The 12,708-nt window shown below is 31.9% G+C and overlaps 1 protein-coding gene across 6 annotated transcripts in view; it reads right to left on the bottom strand.

Annotated features, from left to right (window-relative positions):
* Rbp6 (RNA-binding protein 6) overlaps positions 1 to 12,708 on the bottom strand; it is a 1,376,067-nt gene that overhangs the window by 78,244 nt on the left and 1,285,115 nt on the right. For 5 of the 6 annotated variants that reach the window (XM_076538305.1, XM_076538303.1, XM_076538302.1 and 2 more), the window contains 2 exons: positions 8,662 to 8,694; positions 5,366 to 5,449 (listed from right to left, as the gene is read on the bottom strand). In XM_076538305.1, coding sequence (XP_076394420.1) covers positions 5,366 to 5,449; positions 8,662 to 8,694 — 117 coding nt within the window. The remainder of the gene's footprint in view (positions 1 to 5,365; positions 5,450 to 8,661; positions 8,695 to 12,708) is intronic. The other variant, XM_076538304.1, reaches the window with a different exon arrangement.

Here is a 12,708-nt window from a genome sequence, read left to right as displayed (position 1 = left end):
TGTTATATTATATCTAACATAACAATAATAATTTTTATGTAGAATATTCCGAATAAAATATCTGTATCAGACTATAACATGTAGTTCTGTTATTCAGCCCCCATATGTACTTAAAACTATAATATGTACTTCCATTTAAAAGTTAAAACTGTCATATTTTTATTTAAAACTTAAAACTGTAATATTCACTTTTAATTAAAATTAAAAATTGTAATATATATTTAAAGCTTAAAACTATAATATATATTTCAACAAAGAGTGTATTTACATTTTCAAGCGCACAGTTGTATTAATAAAAAGATTAGAGTAGTAAAGGAAAATAGTTTTTCTTACCACTGAATTTTCTTCCTCACAAAATTTTATAAAACCGTTTTCAAGAAAGTTCGACCCAATTATGTGGATCACACTGTACCAATTACAATCGTCACTATTTCCCGACAATGAAATTAATTTTTAATAGAATGATTTACCATAGAAAATAAATTCGATAGCAATTAACAATGATCGTGAATTAGTCGGAAGTTTCTCGTATCCAGGTCTTTCTTTCAATAAATTCGATGAAATTTTCATTTATTCAGCGATTGTTTGCGCGAAATTCTTCCGTTCGATTAGATCGATCGGATTCGATTCACGCTTTAACGATTTGTATAGAAAGAGGGTAACTGAGATTGATTAGTCGATTAGCGGAAGCAATTTTAAAGCATTTCGCGGATCGTGGAGCCTTGATGCTTTGAAAGAAAATTCCGTACCGACGGGGCTGTTTGTTATTGACAGTCGAAGGCACGCAATCGCTGTTATCGAGCGGATAGGGGTAAGAAACACGGGGTTGTTTCAACGGCGTAACTTTTCTCATACATCAACCCCTCATTATCTTGTCCCAGTTCGATGAATTCAGCCTTTTCGAACAGCATTTTTGCATTCGCGGGTTTCTGCTTACCCAGGTGAATCACGAGAACCACAATAACGTAAATTATGTTTGCAATTTGAAAGGCAAACGAACCATTTGTATCTAATTGTTGAAAGCCAAATTTTGAGAGGTATTTTCTGCTGCATACACTAATTGCATTTTAGAAAATTTTGTTTAATTTCCTTTCTCTTTGCAAATGCAGTTACTCATGGAAATGTTCACTCATGCATAATATTAGATTATTTATTGTTATGTAAATTGGCATAAACCTTGATTAATATACTTTCAAGGTACATACGAGGTCTGTCCCAAAAGTATCCGACCTTCTTTAATTTCTTCGCACCTGACAATTTTAGCGTCATTTGCCGGGTATGAGTATCAACTGTAAAGCTTTACGAACTCCCACGATATCGCAGTTTTCGTCGGGACGCCTTAGTTCATGTGCAACGTGCATTTCTTTACGAAGCGTTTTTTACGTTCGTCGCATTCTGCTGTTGTGAAAAATGAAGGAAAGATCGGAGCAACGAATTTACATCAAATTTTCCTTAAAACTTGAAAAAATTTGTGCGGAAACCATCGATATGATGAAGAAGGCATTTGGGGATGAGTATATGAGGAACACACAAATCAAAGAGTGGTATAAGCGGTTCAAAGATGGCCGCACATCTGTTGATAATAACCTACGCTCTGGGCGGCCTTCCACGGCAACAAGACCTAATAATATCGAACGTGTGCGACTTGCGATCAACAAAAATCGTCGATTGACTGTGCGAGAACTAGAATGTGATCTTGCAATACCGAAAACTAGTTTTGGCCTCAGTTTTAGTCAAGCGGTGATTGGCTTCTTCATCACGATAACGCACCAGCGCATGCATCGAATCTTGTGCAACAATATTTGACGAAGCACAAAGTCATACAGCTCCATCAGCCTCCGTACAATTCTGATGTAGCTTCCTGCGATTTTTGGTTGTTTCGAAGATTGAAAATGCCATTCAAAAGACACCGATTCGACGATAAAGAAAAGGTCGAAACTAATACGACGAAAGCTCTAAAGGCTATTCCGAAAAACGAGTTCCAGGACTATTTCCATAAGTGGAAAGGTTGTTGACTACTTCGAAGGATGCCACCAGCCTGATGACGCAGGTTAACACCAGCAGAGAAATATGAAGGAAGGTCGGATACTTTTGGGACAGACCTCGTAATTAAGGTATATTCGATTGGTAAGTTTTGTACAGATTGTTTGAAAAATTGTTGGTATTCAGAGAAATAATATTATTAGGATTTTTATTTATTTACATTCTTCTTTTCCCTGTACTTACATTTATAATTTATATTTGGGATAGCAATTCAGTAACAAATAATTTGTATACTAAGATACAGTTATTATTTTAAAATAATTTATAGAAACGAAAGAAGCAGTGATGTGGGCAGATAATAAATTGGTTTCTTACTTAAACCAAACAAAATTCAAAGAGACGAAAATTTGGTTGTACCATCTATTAGAATAAGTGTAACAATAAAATGTAAAATTAGAACAACGTAATTAACAAACGAGGAAATCGAAAAATTATTGAAGTTGTGAAAATCTGTAAATTTATTAAAAGCATTTATAAAATGAAAATGTGTATTGATGGAATAAATAAATGTTATTAAATGTTTTATAAATATTTATGCAAAATATTGAATTTGTCATATATTTTTGTTCTTCTCCTATTTCCAAATGTAACAATATATTGTAAATAAACTGTATACCATTTCGTAATCAAATTCGTCCAATTTCGAAAAAAATTAATCAAGGGTTATATTAATATAATTTTTGCTGCAGCATTAATGAATTGTTTATAACGACAATAGATTGTGTATGTTTAAATGAAAACTAAAGATAAAATTAAACATTATTGTTTACCTATAATGTTTATGATTTCATAATTTATCTTACTAAAAAATATGGCACATTAAAGTTTTATAAAAAGTAAAGCTGCTTTCATCATGTAAAACATGTGAGACATATGAGGTGTCAATACATTTATGAGTAACTGCATTTGATTTCCTTTGTTGTTGTTGAGGGTGACTGTAATTACTTACTATTGTAGTATTTTGACTGAAAACTGTTCTTGTATGTCTAAACATTAAATTATTCATTTCAATGTCCAAACGTGAATAAAATAATTTTATTTACAAAATTAATCAAAAATTTTGTGACTCATTACTTTTGCTTCTATAGCCACGCATATTGACATATTGGAAGGGTTAATAGAAAAGAACTGTTCCGAACCAAAATTTAAATTTAACTACTTGTTAAGTTTGTTATTTCTCATATTCTTTGATTTGTAGTAACAAAAATCACAGAAATCCTCTTCCCGAATTTTCGAATTGTATATTCTGATTATAACTTCAAACGAAACGATATAATTTTAAGAAAATTAATTCTTGAAATCGCCTCCAATATGACAAAATAACACACCTCTGATAACCTAATATAACCTGTGCTGTATTAAATGATTTTGTACCATTGACATTGGTACAGTTTATTACAAACAGAAAATAAATAAAAAAGACCGAAATAAGATATCTAAAATTAATTACAGTTTATATTGTGTACAAATACTCAAATAACTCTTATAAAACAGACAAACATTGTATGTACACTATAAATACAACCGTAATAAAAGATTTCTAATTTCAATAATCGATCCAATTTATCGAACAAAAGTTCTCACAAAGTGAACGAGTTCCATTCTTCCTTGACAAAACTCTTATGGACAATAATGAAAGGGTTAGATGTATAAAGCAGCCAGCTATACACCCAGAATCGAGAACAATGTTGTAACAGTGGACTTAGATCGTTAAATGATAAATGAACACATTTAGAGAACGTGACTGTACATATACCGACTTCACACATTCGTTCAAAGCCTTTAAATTTTAATGAAGATAATGATACCTTTCTTTGCATCTAAAATTGGAATGTGAATATTCAATTTAGTACGTTCGTATACTTTTTCATAGTTAACTCGCAATGTGTATTGGTGTATTTAATCGTTTGCTATAGATATGATTATTTAATTCTTCAAGTTTCGTTTTGCATACTCGCATTATTGCCATAATATATTCTTTTTATTTGATGCATCGTATCATCTTTAAAGCAGTCATTTTGTTCAAAATATTAGGTTCACTCACGTTCACTTTCAAAATCTAATCAGAGTTCTTTCAAAATCCATCACAAATCACGAGTTTACAAAATTCGTCCACAAACGTTGATCAAGTTTCAAAATAACAGATTAGCTTTTGAAAGTGTGCAGTTTTGAAAGACACCCTACAACAAAATTATAAATCTAGACCTTCAATATCTTAGTTTAATTTTTATTTCTACAAACGCGAATATCGTTCACGATCATTGTCCACAAACAGCTCAAACGATAAAAAGCAATAACTCGCGCGTGAACCTCATCGCGTTTTATCCAGCACGTCGAATCGAATCGATCGCTTGTTAAATATGCCTGAAACGATGAGCAAACACGGAACAGGGTAGAAAGTTCGAGGAGGTCAATATTTTCTTATCGCTACCCTTAAATCTTAAACTCGACAAGATTATATCGATACGATAACTTATACGATTTTGTACAATGTTCACCATCCCCTTCGTATCGAGCTAGGCTCGTAGCTTCGTAAGTCGCCCGATCGTCAGAGCTTGAGCAGACACTGCTCAATAATGTACAGTATCCTCCGTAGAGGACATAAAGCGCGCAAGCACAATCGTTCTTAAGGAACGTCAATCCGTGACGTCGCGTAATAACTTATTCCCGATTATTGTCCGGAAAAAGAAGTCCGTCACGAAAACTGCTTTCCAACAATTTGCGTGCCTTTGCACTCCCAAGAGACAAGGATCGTAGATCAGAAACGAACGGATGTGGTTCGATCTTTGCACAAACGAATATTTCCGTAAATACAGCCTCACTCGTATCTTAAGGATCCTCGATCTTGGATATTCAAACATTTCTATGTCTCGGAGACCCGAAGGATCTCGAAAGTCTCGTAAGAGATGTCAGTCCAGAGATCCTTGCGCTGCACAGGATCAGAGTTCACTCGTTGCCTCGAATCAGGCCTAATTTCCCGTGAAATCAATCGAGACTGATCGTTCGACAGCCACGATCGATTCGTGTTAGAACGACGACAAAGGCGGCGACGAGTAGCGACAGCGAGAGCACAGTTAGTTGGTGTAGCAATGGGGTTAGAGTGTGCGCATAGCTCGAGTCGAGTTGTTATTGATACATAATTAGTTAGTTCACAGAGGCATGGCGTTGTAGAGGTCCAAATTGGGATGGTAAAAGAGCGGTGTGGGGGTTGGTGGATTATGATGGGGTGCAGGCTGCGCCTGTATAAGGTTCAAGTTCAGGTTCAAGGGCGCGATGTGGGCCGCATTATGGTGGTTAAGGTGGTTAAGGCTAAGGTGGTTACCTGTCGGGTAGGGCAGTCCGAAACTAGGGTACCCAGAATAGCCGCGGCTTGCCGCGTATGCCGTGTACGCCGCCGCTGGGAAACCTGCGAACAAAATTAAAGGTTATGTCAGTTTCTATTTATCGTATTAGCGCAAGGATTGAAAATAATTATTATATTGCTCTCAGTTCAATTATCTGGTGCACACGATTGACTTTTTTCTAGATGATCTCATGGTAATCGTATGTCTTCCTTCAGTGTTTTTGATTGATAGAACTAACGAAGAAAGACATATATGTAATCGCAATGAGATCTCGTGGAGAAAAGTAGCTCTTCAGATTTTATATTAAAACCAAAACTATAAATTTCACAACTGTTATTAGTTAATTTTCTTCATGTCCATAACTGTTATTAGTAATGTTGAAAATTAGTTAATTTTGTTCGCGTTTGTAATTGTTATTAGTTCATTTTGTTCAGGCCCGTAAGTGTTATTAGTTAATTTTGTTCAGGCTTGTAAATGTTATTAGCAATGTTGCTCAGTTTATAATTGTTATTAGTTAATTTTGTTTGCAACTCCTATTTGTGAATGTTATTCATTCTTAATTATTCATTCTAATTGTCATTAGTTGACTGCGAACATTTGTGCATTTATGGTATACAGTAGAGTCTTGTGTAATACGAGTTTATACAAATTTTTATAACTTGACAAAGATATTGAAACTATTGTTTTCATGTAACACGATTTTTTCTATAATACGATAGATAATTGTCTAAATTAGTTATAGTTTTAATTATTCTACTAAATTATTTTTCTAGATGAAAATTTATTTGAATAAATAATCTATTTTTTATTTATAAGTATCTTCTTTTTTGGAACTTAATTTATTACATTAGATTACATAACTTGTATTACAGATATATTTTAAAAAATCAATGCTAATAATAGTTATGTACTTTTCTTATTCTTCAAGACTGTTTGCGTCAAAACCAATAAATAGTACAAAATAGACACTTTTTAATTTTTTCAATCCCTGCATAAATGACACCAACTTTGAATTTTGAGGAAGGACTATACAATGTTAAACGGTGAATTGTCATGGTACTTAGGGTATAATTACTTTGAATTAATTCTGTTACTAATTACTAACTCTTTTTCTAATTTCATTGAGCAAAAAATGGATAATTGGTTATTATGTAATTTTACATCGTTCATTTCGTGTGTCTAAAGGTTTTAAGATTAATTAGAAATATTATTGCTCGTTATTTTGCATTCTTCTAATATTTGCACGGTATCAAATAAGTTCCTGAAATAAATTTTCATTTCATATATCAAATTCTCAAACTTTTGTTCAATTTTGAAATTCTCATATTTTTGAATACTTAAATTTCAACATTTTTAAATTTTTCAAGTTTCTTAAGTTTTCTTAAGTTTTTTAAGTTGATAAAATTTCTTAACTTTCTCAAATTTCTAAATTTCTGAAATTTCGCAATCTTGTCAAAATTTCATAAATTTCTCAAACATATCAATTTTCATATTATAAAATCCCTAGGTTCTCAAGAGTCCCTTTATTTAAATATTAAAGCTACTAAGTTTTGCAAATCTGTAAATCATAAATTTCCAAATTTTTAAATTCTCAAATGTCTAAATTTCCGAACTCGTGAACTTCGAAATTCGTAAAACTGCATTTCTCCAAATTCCAGTGTTCTCAAATTTACAAATTTTACAATTTACATTTTCTAAATCTAAAAACTTCAAAATTTTCAAATTTCCAAAATTTCCAAATCGTTAACTTTTCAAATTTGAGAATTTTTCACTACTCTAATTTAAACTCATTAAAATTTCGTCCATTGCACAAAATAATGTAAATTAGAACTTGTTTAACACACCGCAAGAAAATTAATTACCATAAAATAATCCCTAAATTCAACAGATTAAATCATTGAACTTAAAATGTTATATCCACCTACCATATGTAAGTTCTCTATGATCTACTATCTACATTTTCTCGCGTAAAGTACTTTTTCAACATATACGTACCGTATTACCCCACACAATACATTTATTCGAAAATATTATAAAATTATTCTTCAAACAACTAAATCATTTTGCTTTAATTGAAATTCAACTGCTATAATGCATTTCTGTCTCGATCACAATATCTCTCTAATACTACGCTGAATTATACAAGAAGGTAATTACTATACTGCATATGTTTATCTATTTATGGTATATCGAGGACCACAAATTGATCATGAATCATGTAAACTATTGTCTGCGATTCTCACAGGTTACATAATTTATTTAAATTCTGTGGATTTCAGTATATTGCACCTTTGAGACAAATGTGGACACAACAAAAATATATATTTTTTATAATAAATGAAAAATTGCTTCCGAAAATATTTACATTTTATTAAATTAATGTTAAGTACACAAATTTAATTTTAATTGCGTATGTACGTAATATGATAGTGCATACATAATGTATACATTTATATGTACATACATATAATTGTAAATATTCACACTATGCATACAATGAGCAAGGCATAACATTTATCACTATAAATATTTTTTAAACTAAAGAAAATAAAATTAATAACAAAAAATAAAGAAAATGACCACGAAAATTATATTAATAATTAGAGTTAAATTAAATCAAGAAAGAGGAGATAATGTGTTAAAAGCTTTTTCCTACTGAATATAATAAATATTTAATATTAATATACTGTAATATAAATCTTATAAATTATTATTTATACAAATTGTGTTATATAAGTATATGACGTATTTATCTATCTTCATATACTTACATTTATGTTAAATATTTATATTAAATATACAACCATACGATGTAACATAAATGTAAATATACAAAGATAAACAAACATATACGTATAATACATTTGATGGAAATAATAAATTATATCAAGAGAATGTCTCTGTAACATTCTCGCAACAACTCGGAAATTACATTCGTTTCACCTACGTCCCAAGGGTGTGACACGATAAATGCATTAACATTCGCAGCATAGTGATTACATCGATGTAAAATTTCCAGAAGATAACCATTTTTTTGCAAAATCCGAACTGTAACGTAACCTGATCACGTGAATCATGCACGAGACCTCTGACTCGAACGTAACGTGCGAGTAACAAATAGAGAATTTCCATTGGTTTCATGATTGATTGGCACGTAAATATTACAACGATGTTCTTACGTCAAACGTGATCGAATGTTGTTATGGAACGGTAGGCATATCACCGGGCATTGGAGTCGTTTTGTTGAACATGTTCGTGCATATTTCATACTCACCATCAGGTAATCCTGCCAGGGACCACATAAAATCTATAAGGAAAAACAGATCACATTAATACCGAGTCGAAACTGATCAGTATAGGTAAAAAAGTAGTCTTTGCATCTTTTGTCGTTCTTTTCCCTTCATTTACTTTTTGCTATTATTTTTTTTTCTTCGATCGGTTAGTGCAACCGGTCTCGAGAGACCGAACAGAAATTTCTGCAACTAAGCACGAAGAAAAGTATCGGATGTTCTACGATCGCGGCGGAATGATCGTCGATGGAGCAAATAATCGCTAGTTCTCTAAGGTATTGGTTAACCGATGATCACGCGTGCAATATTTTTCTTCGTGCAGGCAAAGGTATGCGTAGACAATTAAAGATATGTACATGGAGACAAGTTAAGTATAAAGCGAAGCGTTGCAGAAATTCGTCGGAGTAGACGGTTCGAGTGTAACGGATGACTAGGTTCAAACAATGAGAAAAGGATAAAAATTAAAGAAAGAAAAGATTGAAACAAGAAACCGAATTAAAAGCCTTCTAGGTTAGACAGTGAGAAGGAGAACAGAGAGAAAGAGACAGATAGAGACAGAGAAATAGTGTGGAATATAGTAGAACAGAAATAGAGAGAGAAAGAGAGAAAGAAAGGCATCCATGAAATTTCATAATTTTATACTAATTTTAAAGACCACACAACTAAGATTCTGACTATTTATATATGTATATCGCATCGACTATGTAGCGCATCGACTAAATTCTGTGACAAGGTACTAGTAACTACGCGCGGCCGAGGTGTTTCCAATCTACGACAAAATAAACCCTCCTATGATCTATGGTTATTGTAGCCTTCAAGGTATTGGTTAATCATTTACCGTTAAGTAATATTTGCTAGGCTGACTATGTAGCTTATTAGATATTAACTAAGGGCCAATAATGTGTCGTGCGATTGCGAGGAAGATGCGACATCTGGAGCAAATTTTTGTTAATTTTTAAGTAGGATTATTAAATAATTGGATTGTGTTTTATAGATTCAGATGAATGTGTGCAGAGACGAGAAATGTGTGAAGTATTTTATTATTGATAGTTTGTTGTAGTTAGAATTTTATATTTGAGAACTTGGAAGGCGTTTTAATACTTAATTATTCGGTTGCTTTATACGTTTTTTAATTTTTTAATTAATATTTAGAATTTAGTAGGTTTATAATATAAACTTCGATGGCGATAATTATAGAGCGTATTCAGCGCATATACATATATTTTAAGGATTTTTACCTAAATTAGAGAACTTGAAAAATTTACGATTGGATTGATTTGGATAATTTGGATAATTTGGATAATTTGGATAATTTGATAATTTGATAATTTGATAATTTGATAATTTGATAATTTGATAATTTGATAATTTGACTATTTGACAATTTGACAGTTTGACAGTTTGACAATTTGCCAATTTGACAATTTCATAGTTCAACAGTTCGACAATTTGACAATTTAATAATATGACAATTTGGCAATTTAATAGTTTGATAAGTCTACATTTCCTAATTTGAAATTCCAAAATCAATAAATTCGAAGATCCTCAAATTAAAAACAACTATTTATTTTCAAATTCTCAAATTACTAAATTCTGAAGTATCCTCGCTTTTAAATTGACAAACTCAAAAATCGTCAAATTTTGAAATTTCAATATTTTCTAATTGATTAATTCACTAATGAACAAGTATTTGAGTTTCAAAATTTAATAATTACTAACTTCCAAATCTTCAAGTTCATAAGTCCCTAATTTCTCACGAGTAGAAATTAAAGAATTCAACCTTCTATATCCCCATTTTGACAAAATCCTAAATTTTAAGAATACTGAATCACCAAATTACTTTTCCAATTTCCAAGATCCAAAATTATTATTTTTTTACTTTTTAAACGTCAAAAGTCCTATATTTTCAAATATTAAAATCTGTTATTGTTTGAAAATAAATTTAAAAATTTTTAAATTGTGAAATCTGTGAATTTAGTTCTCAAACTTTCAAACCTGACAATTGCAAACTTCCAAATGTCGATACCTTAAAAATCTCAAATTCTATAATTCCTTAATTTCCAAATTACCAGAAATCTAAATTTCTGAATTTTTAAATATCTGCACCAGCGTATTCCCAAATTTGAAATTTTAAATATTCTCAAATTTGTACGTCCCTAAATTGTCATAAATCCAAATTTCCGAGTTTGTAAATGTCTGAATCACTATATTCCGCATTAGAAAAATGTCAAATTCTCAAATTTCCAAATTCCAAAATCGCTATAATTTTACATTTAAAAACATTCCAAAATCTCTACAGTTCCAAAAAATCCCAAATTATGGAATTACCAAGTTCCAAAATTCTCAAATTTCTAAATTCTCAACTACACCCCTCAAAAACCTTTTCCCCACCGAATTCAACTGTGCTCCAAGCTCTTCCATTAAAACGCGTGACACATTATCGGCACCACTACCACACTTATATCGACGATACAATATTGAAAATAAACACCGACCACAATACTACACTACTGTTTCACTATTCTAGTGTTCATATTGACGCTGCTCTCACAATATACGCAGATGGAAAAGTATAAGAGCGTTTATTCTAGCCATTAAAAGATACACTGATACATATTAATAGTATTAGTGATTTCGTACCTAATGTCTCTCTACCTGGGCTGGTTTTGATTACGTCAAGCACGCAACAACATTATCGTTTTTCACTGTCACATATTTTCATTTGATTTTTCTTTATTTTCTCTCTATTTGTTCATACTTGTTTCTTTCGCCTGAATTTGATTTGCTCTCTTTTCGAATATCCGTCCGAACAAATGAAAACTTCGCTCCAAATATTATTTCAAGTTTATTTAAATACCACTCATATTTTACCGTCGTAGGTATGATTTCTATATATGTATATATATAACACGTTAATAAATTTTCGAATATATAGACATATATTAATTTATTTATATATAAATATTTGTGACGTGCATATATTGCAACGCGTATGCATTCTCGTTATCATAGCGGACAATCGTACGGACATTTATTAATAGACATATGTATATATTATGCATATATAATAATGATAATATAATGTACGTGTACTTTCTCAGATGCAACAAATCGATTTTCACGTAGAGCAGACGTTTACGTACGACATTAACATTAATAGTCTCTTACAGTTTCGAGGAGCGTATAAAGCTCTCTTCGCTCGAGTTTACGATCGAGTTGCCGGCCGATTAACATTTACGTCACATCGATTGCTTTGACAGCGTTGAATTTCATCGAGTGTGTGTTACTCTTGCGAAATTTTACGATTATTTCTTTGATCCTTCCTCCGCTGCTGGATGGCTCCCAAGAGATAGAGAGAGAGAAAGAGAGAAAGAATGTTACGAGAAATGTTTGACAAGGAACGCGAACATTTTCTCGTTTTGTTTTCGTTTCATCTCGTTTCTTTTCGTTCTTTTTTTTCTTTTATTGTTGCTTCGAATATGTTCGTACTTGCGTAGTGTGCGCCCGTCACTCTTACGGGAAAGGAAAACGCATAATTTCTAAACGGGTTCTCACAATCTAGAGGCGCAACGCTACGTTCCCCGTAAGAGAAACCAAAATCCGGCCCAACAAAAAGCATTACAAAGGTGTAACAGAAAGATAAACCGCATGTTAAGATCTGGTCTACTTACGAAAATGACACTGTTGAGCCTCTCGGGCAAAGTACGTACTTTCTAGGACACACGTCTCACGCATTATTATAAAGGTAAATGATGCTAAATATATAGCTTAGAAGAGTTAAATACTATATAAACGAGTAAATAGGTCTGTTTTCAGGGGGTACAGGGCTTGTAGGAGATACGAGGGTGGCTTTAAGGTATAGGTATAGACGGGTATACGCACGATATATATTTAGTATATATCCTATAGAAAGGTATAATATTACGTGTAACGTAATATAAACGTACTATGTAACGTAGCTTGTTAAGTAATAGGTACATTGTAAATAGGTCTCTTTGAAGCCGCTGATAATATGTATTCGTCGTGGAAAA

This window comes from Megachile rotundata, chromosome 12, assembly GCF_050947335.1.
Source record: "Megachile rotundata isolate GNS110a chromosome 12, iyMegRotu1, whole genome shotgun sequence".
In the NCBI taxonomy this organism is placed as follows: Eukaryota; Metazoa; Arthropoda; class Insecta; order Hymenoptera; family Megachilidae; genus Megachile; species Megachile rotundata.
The sequence above is the reverse complement of the archived record's forward strand: the minus strand, read 5'-3'. Positions and strand labels throughout refer to the sequence as shown.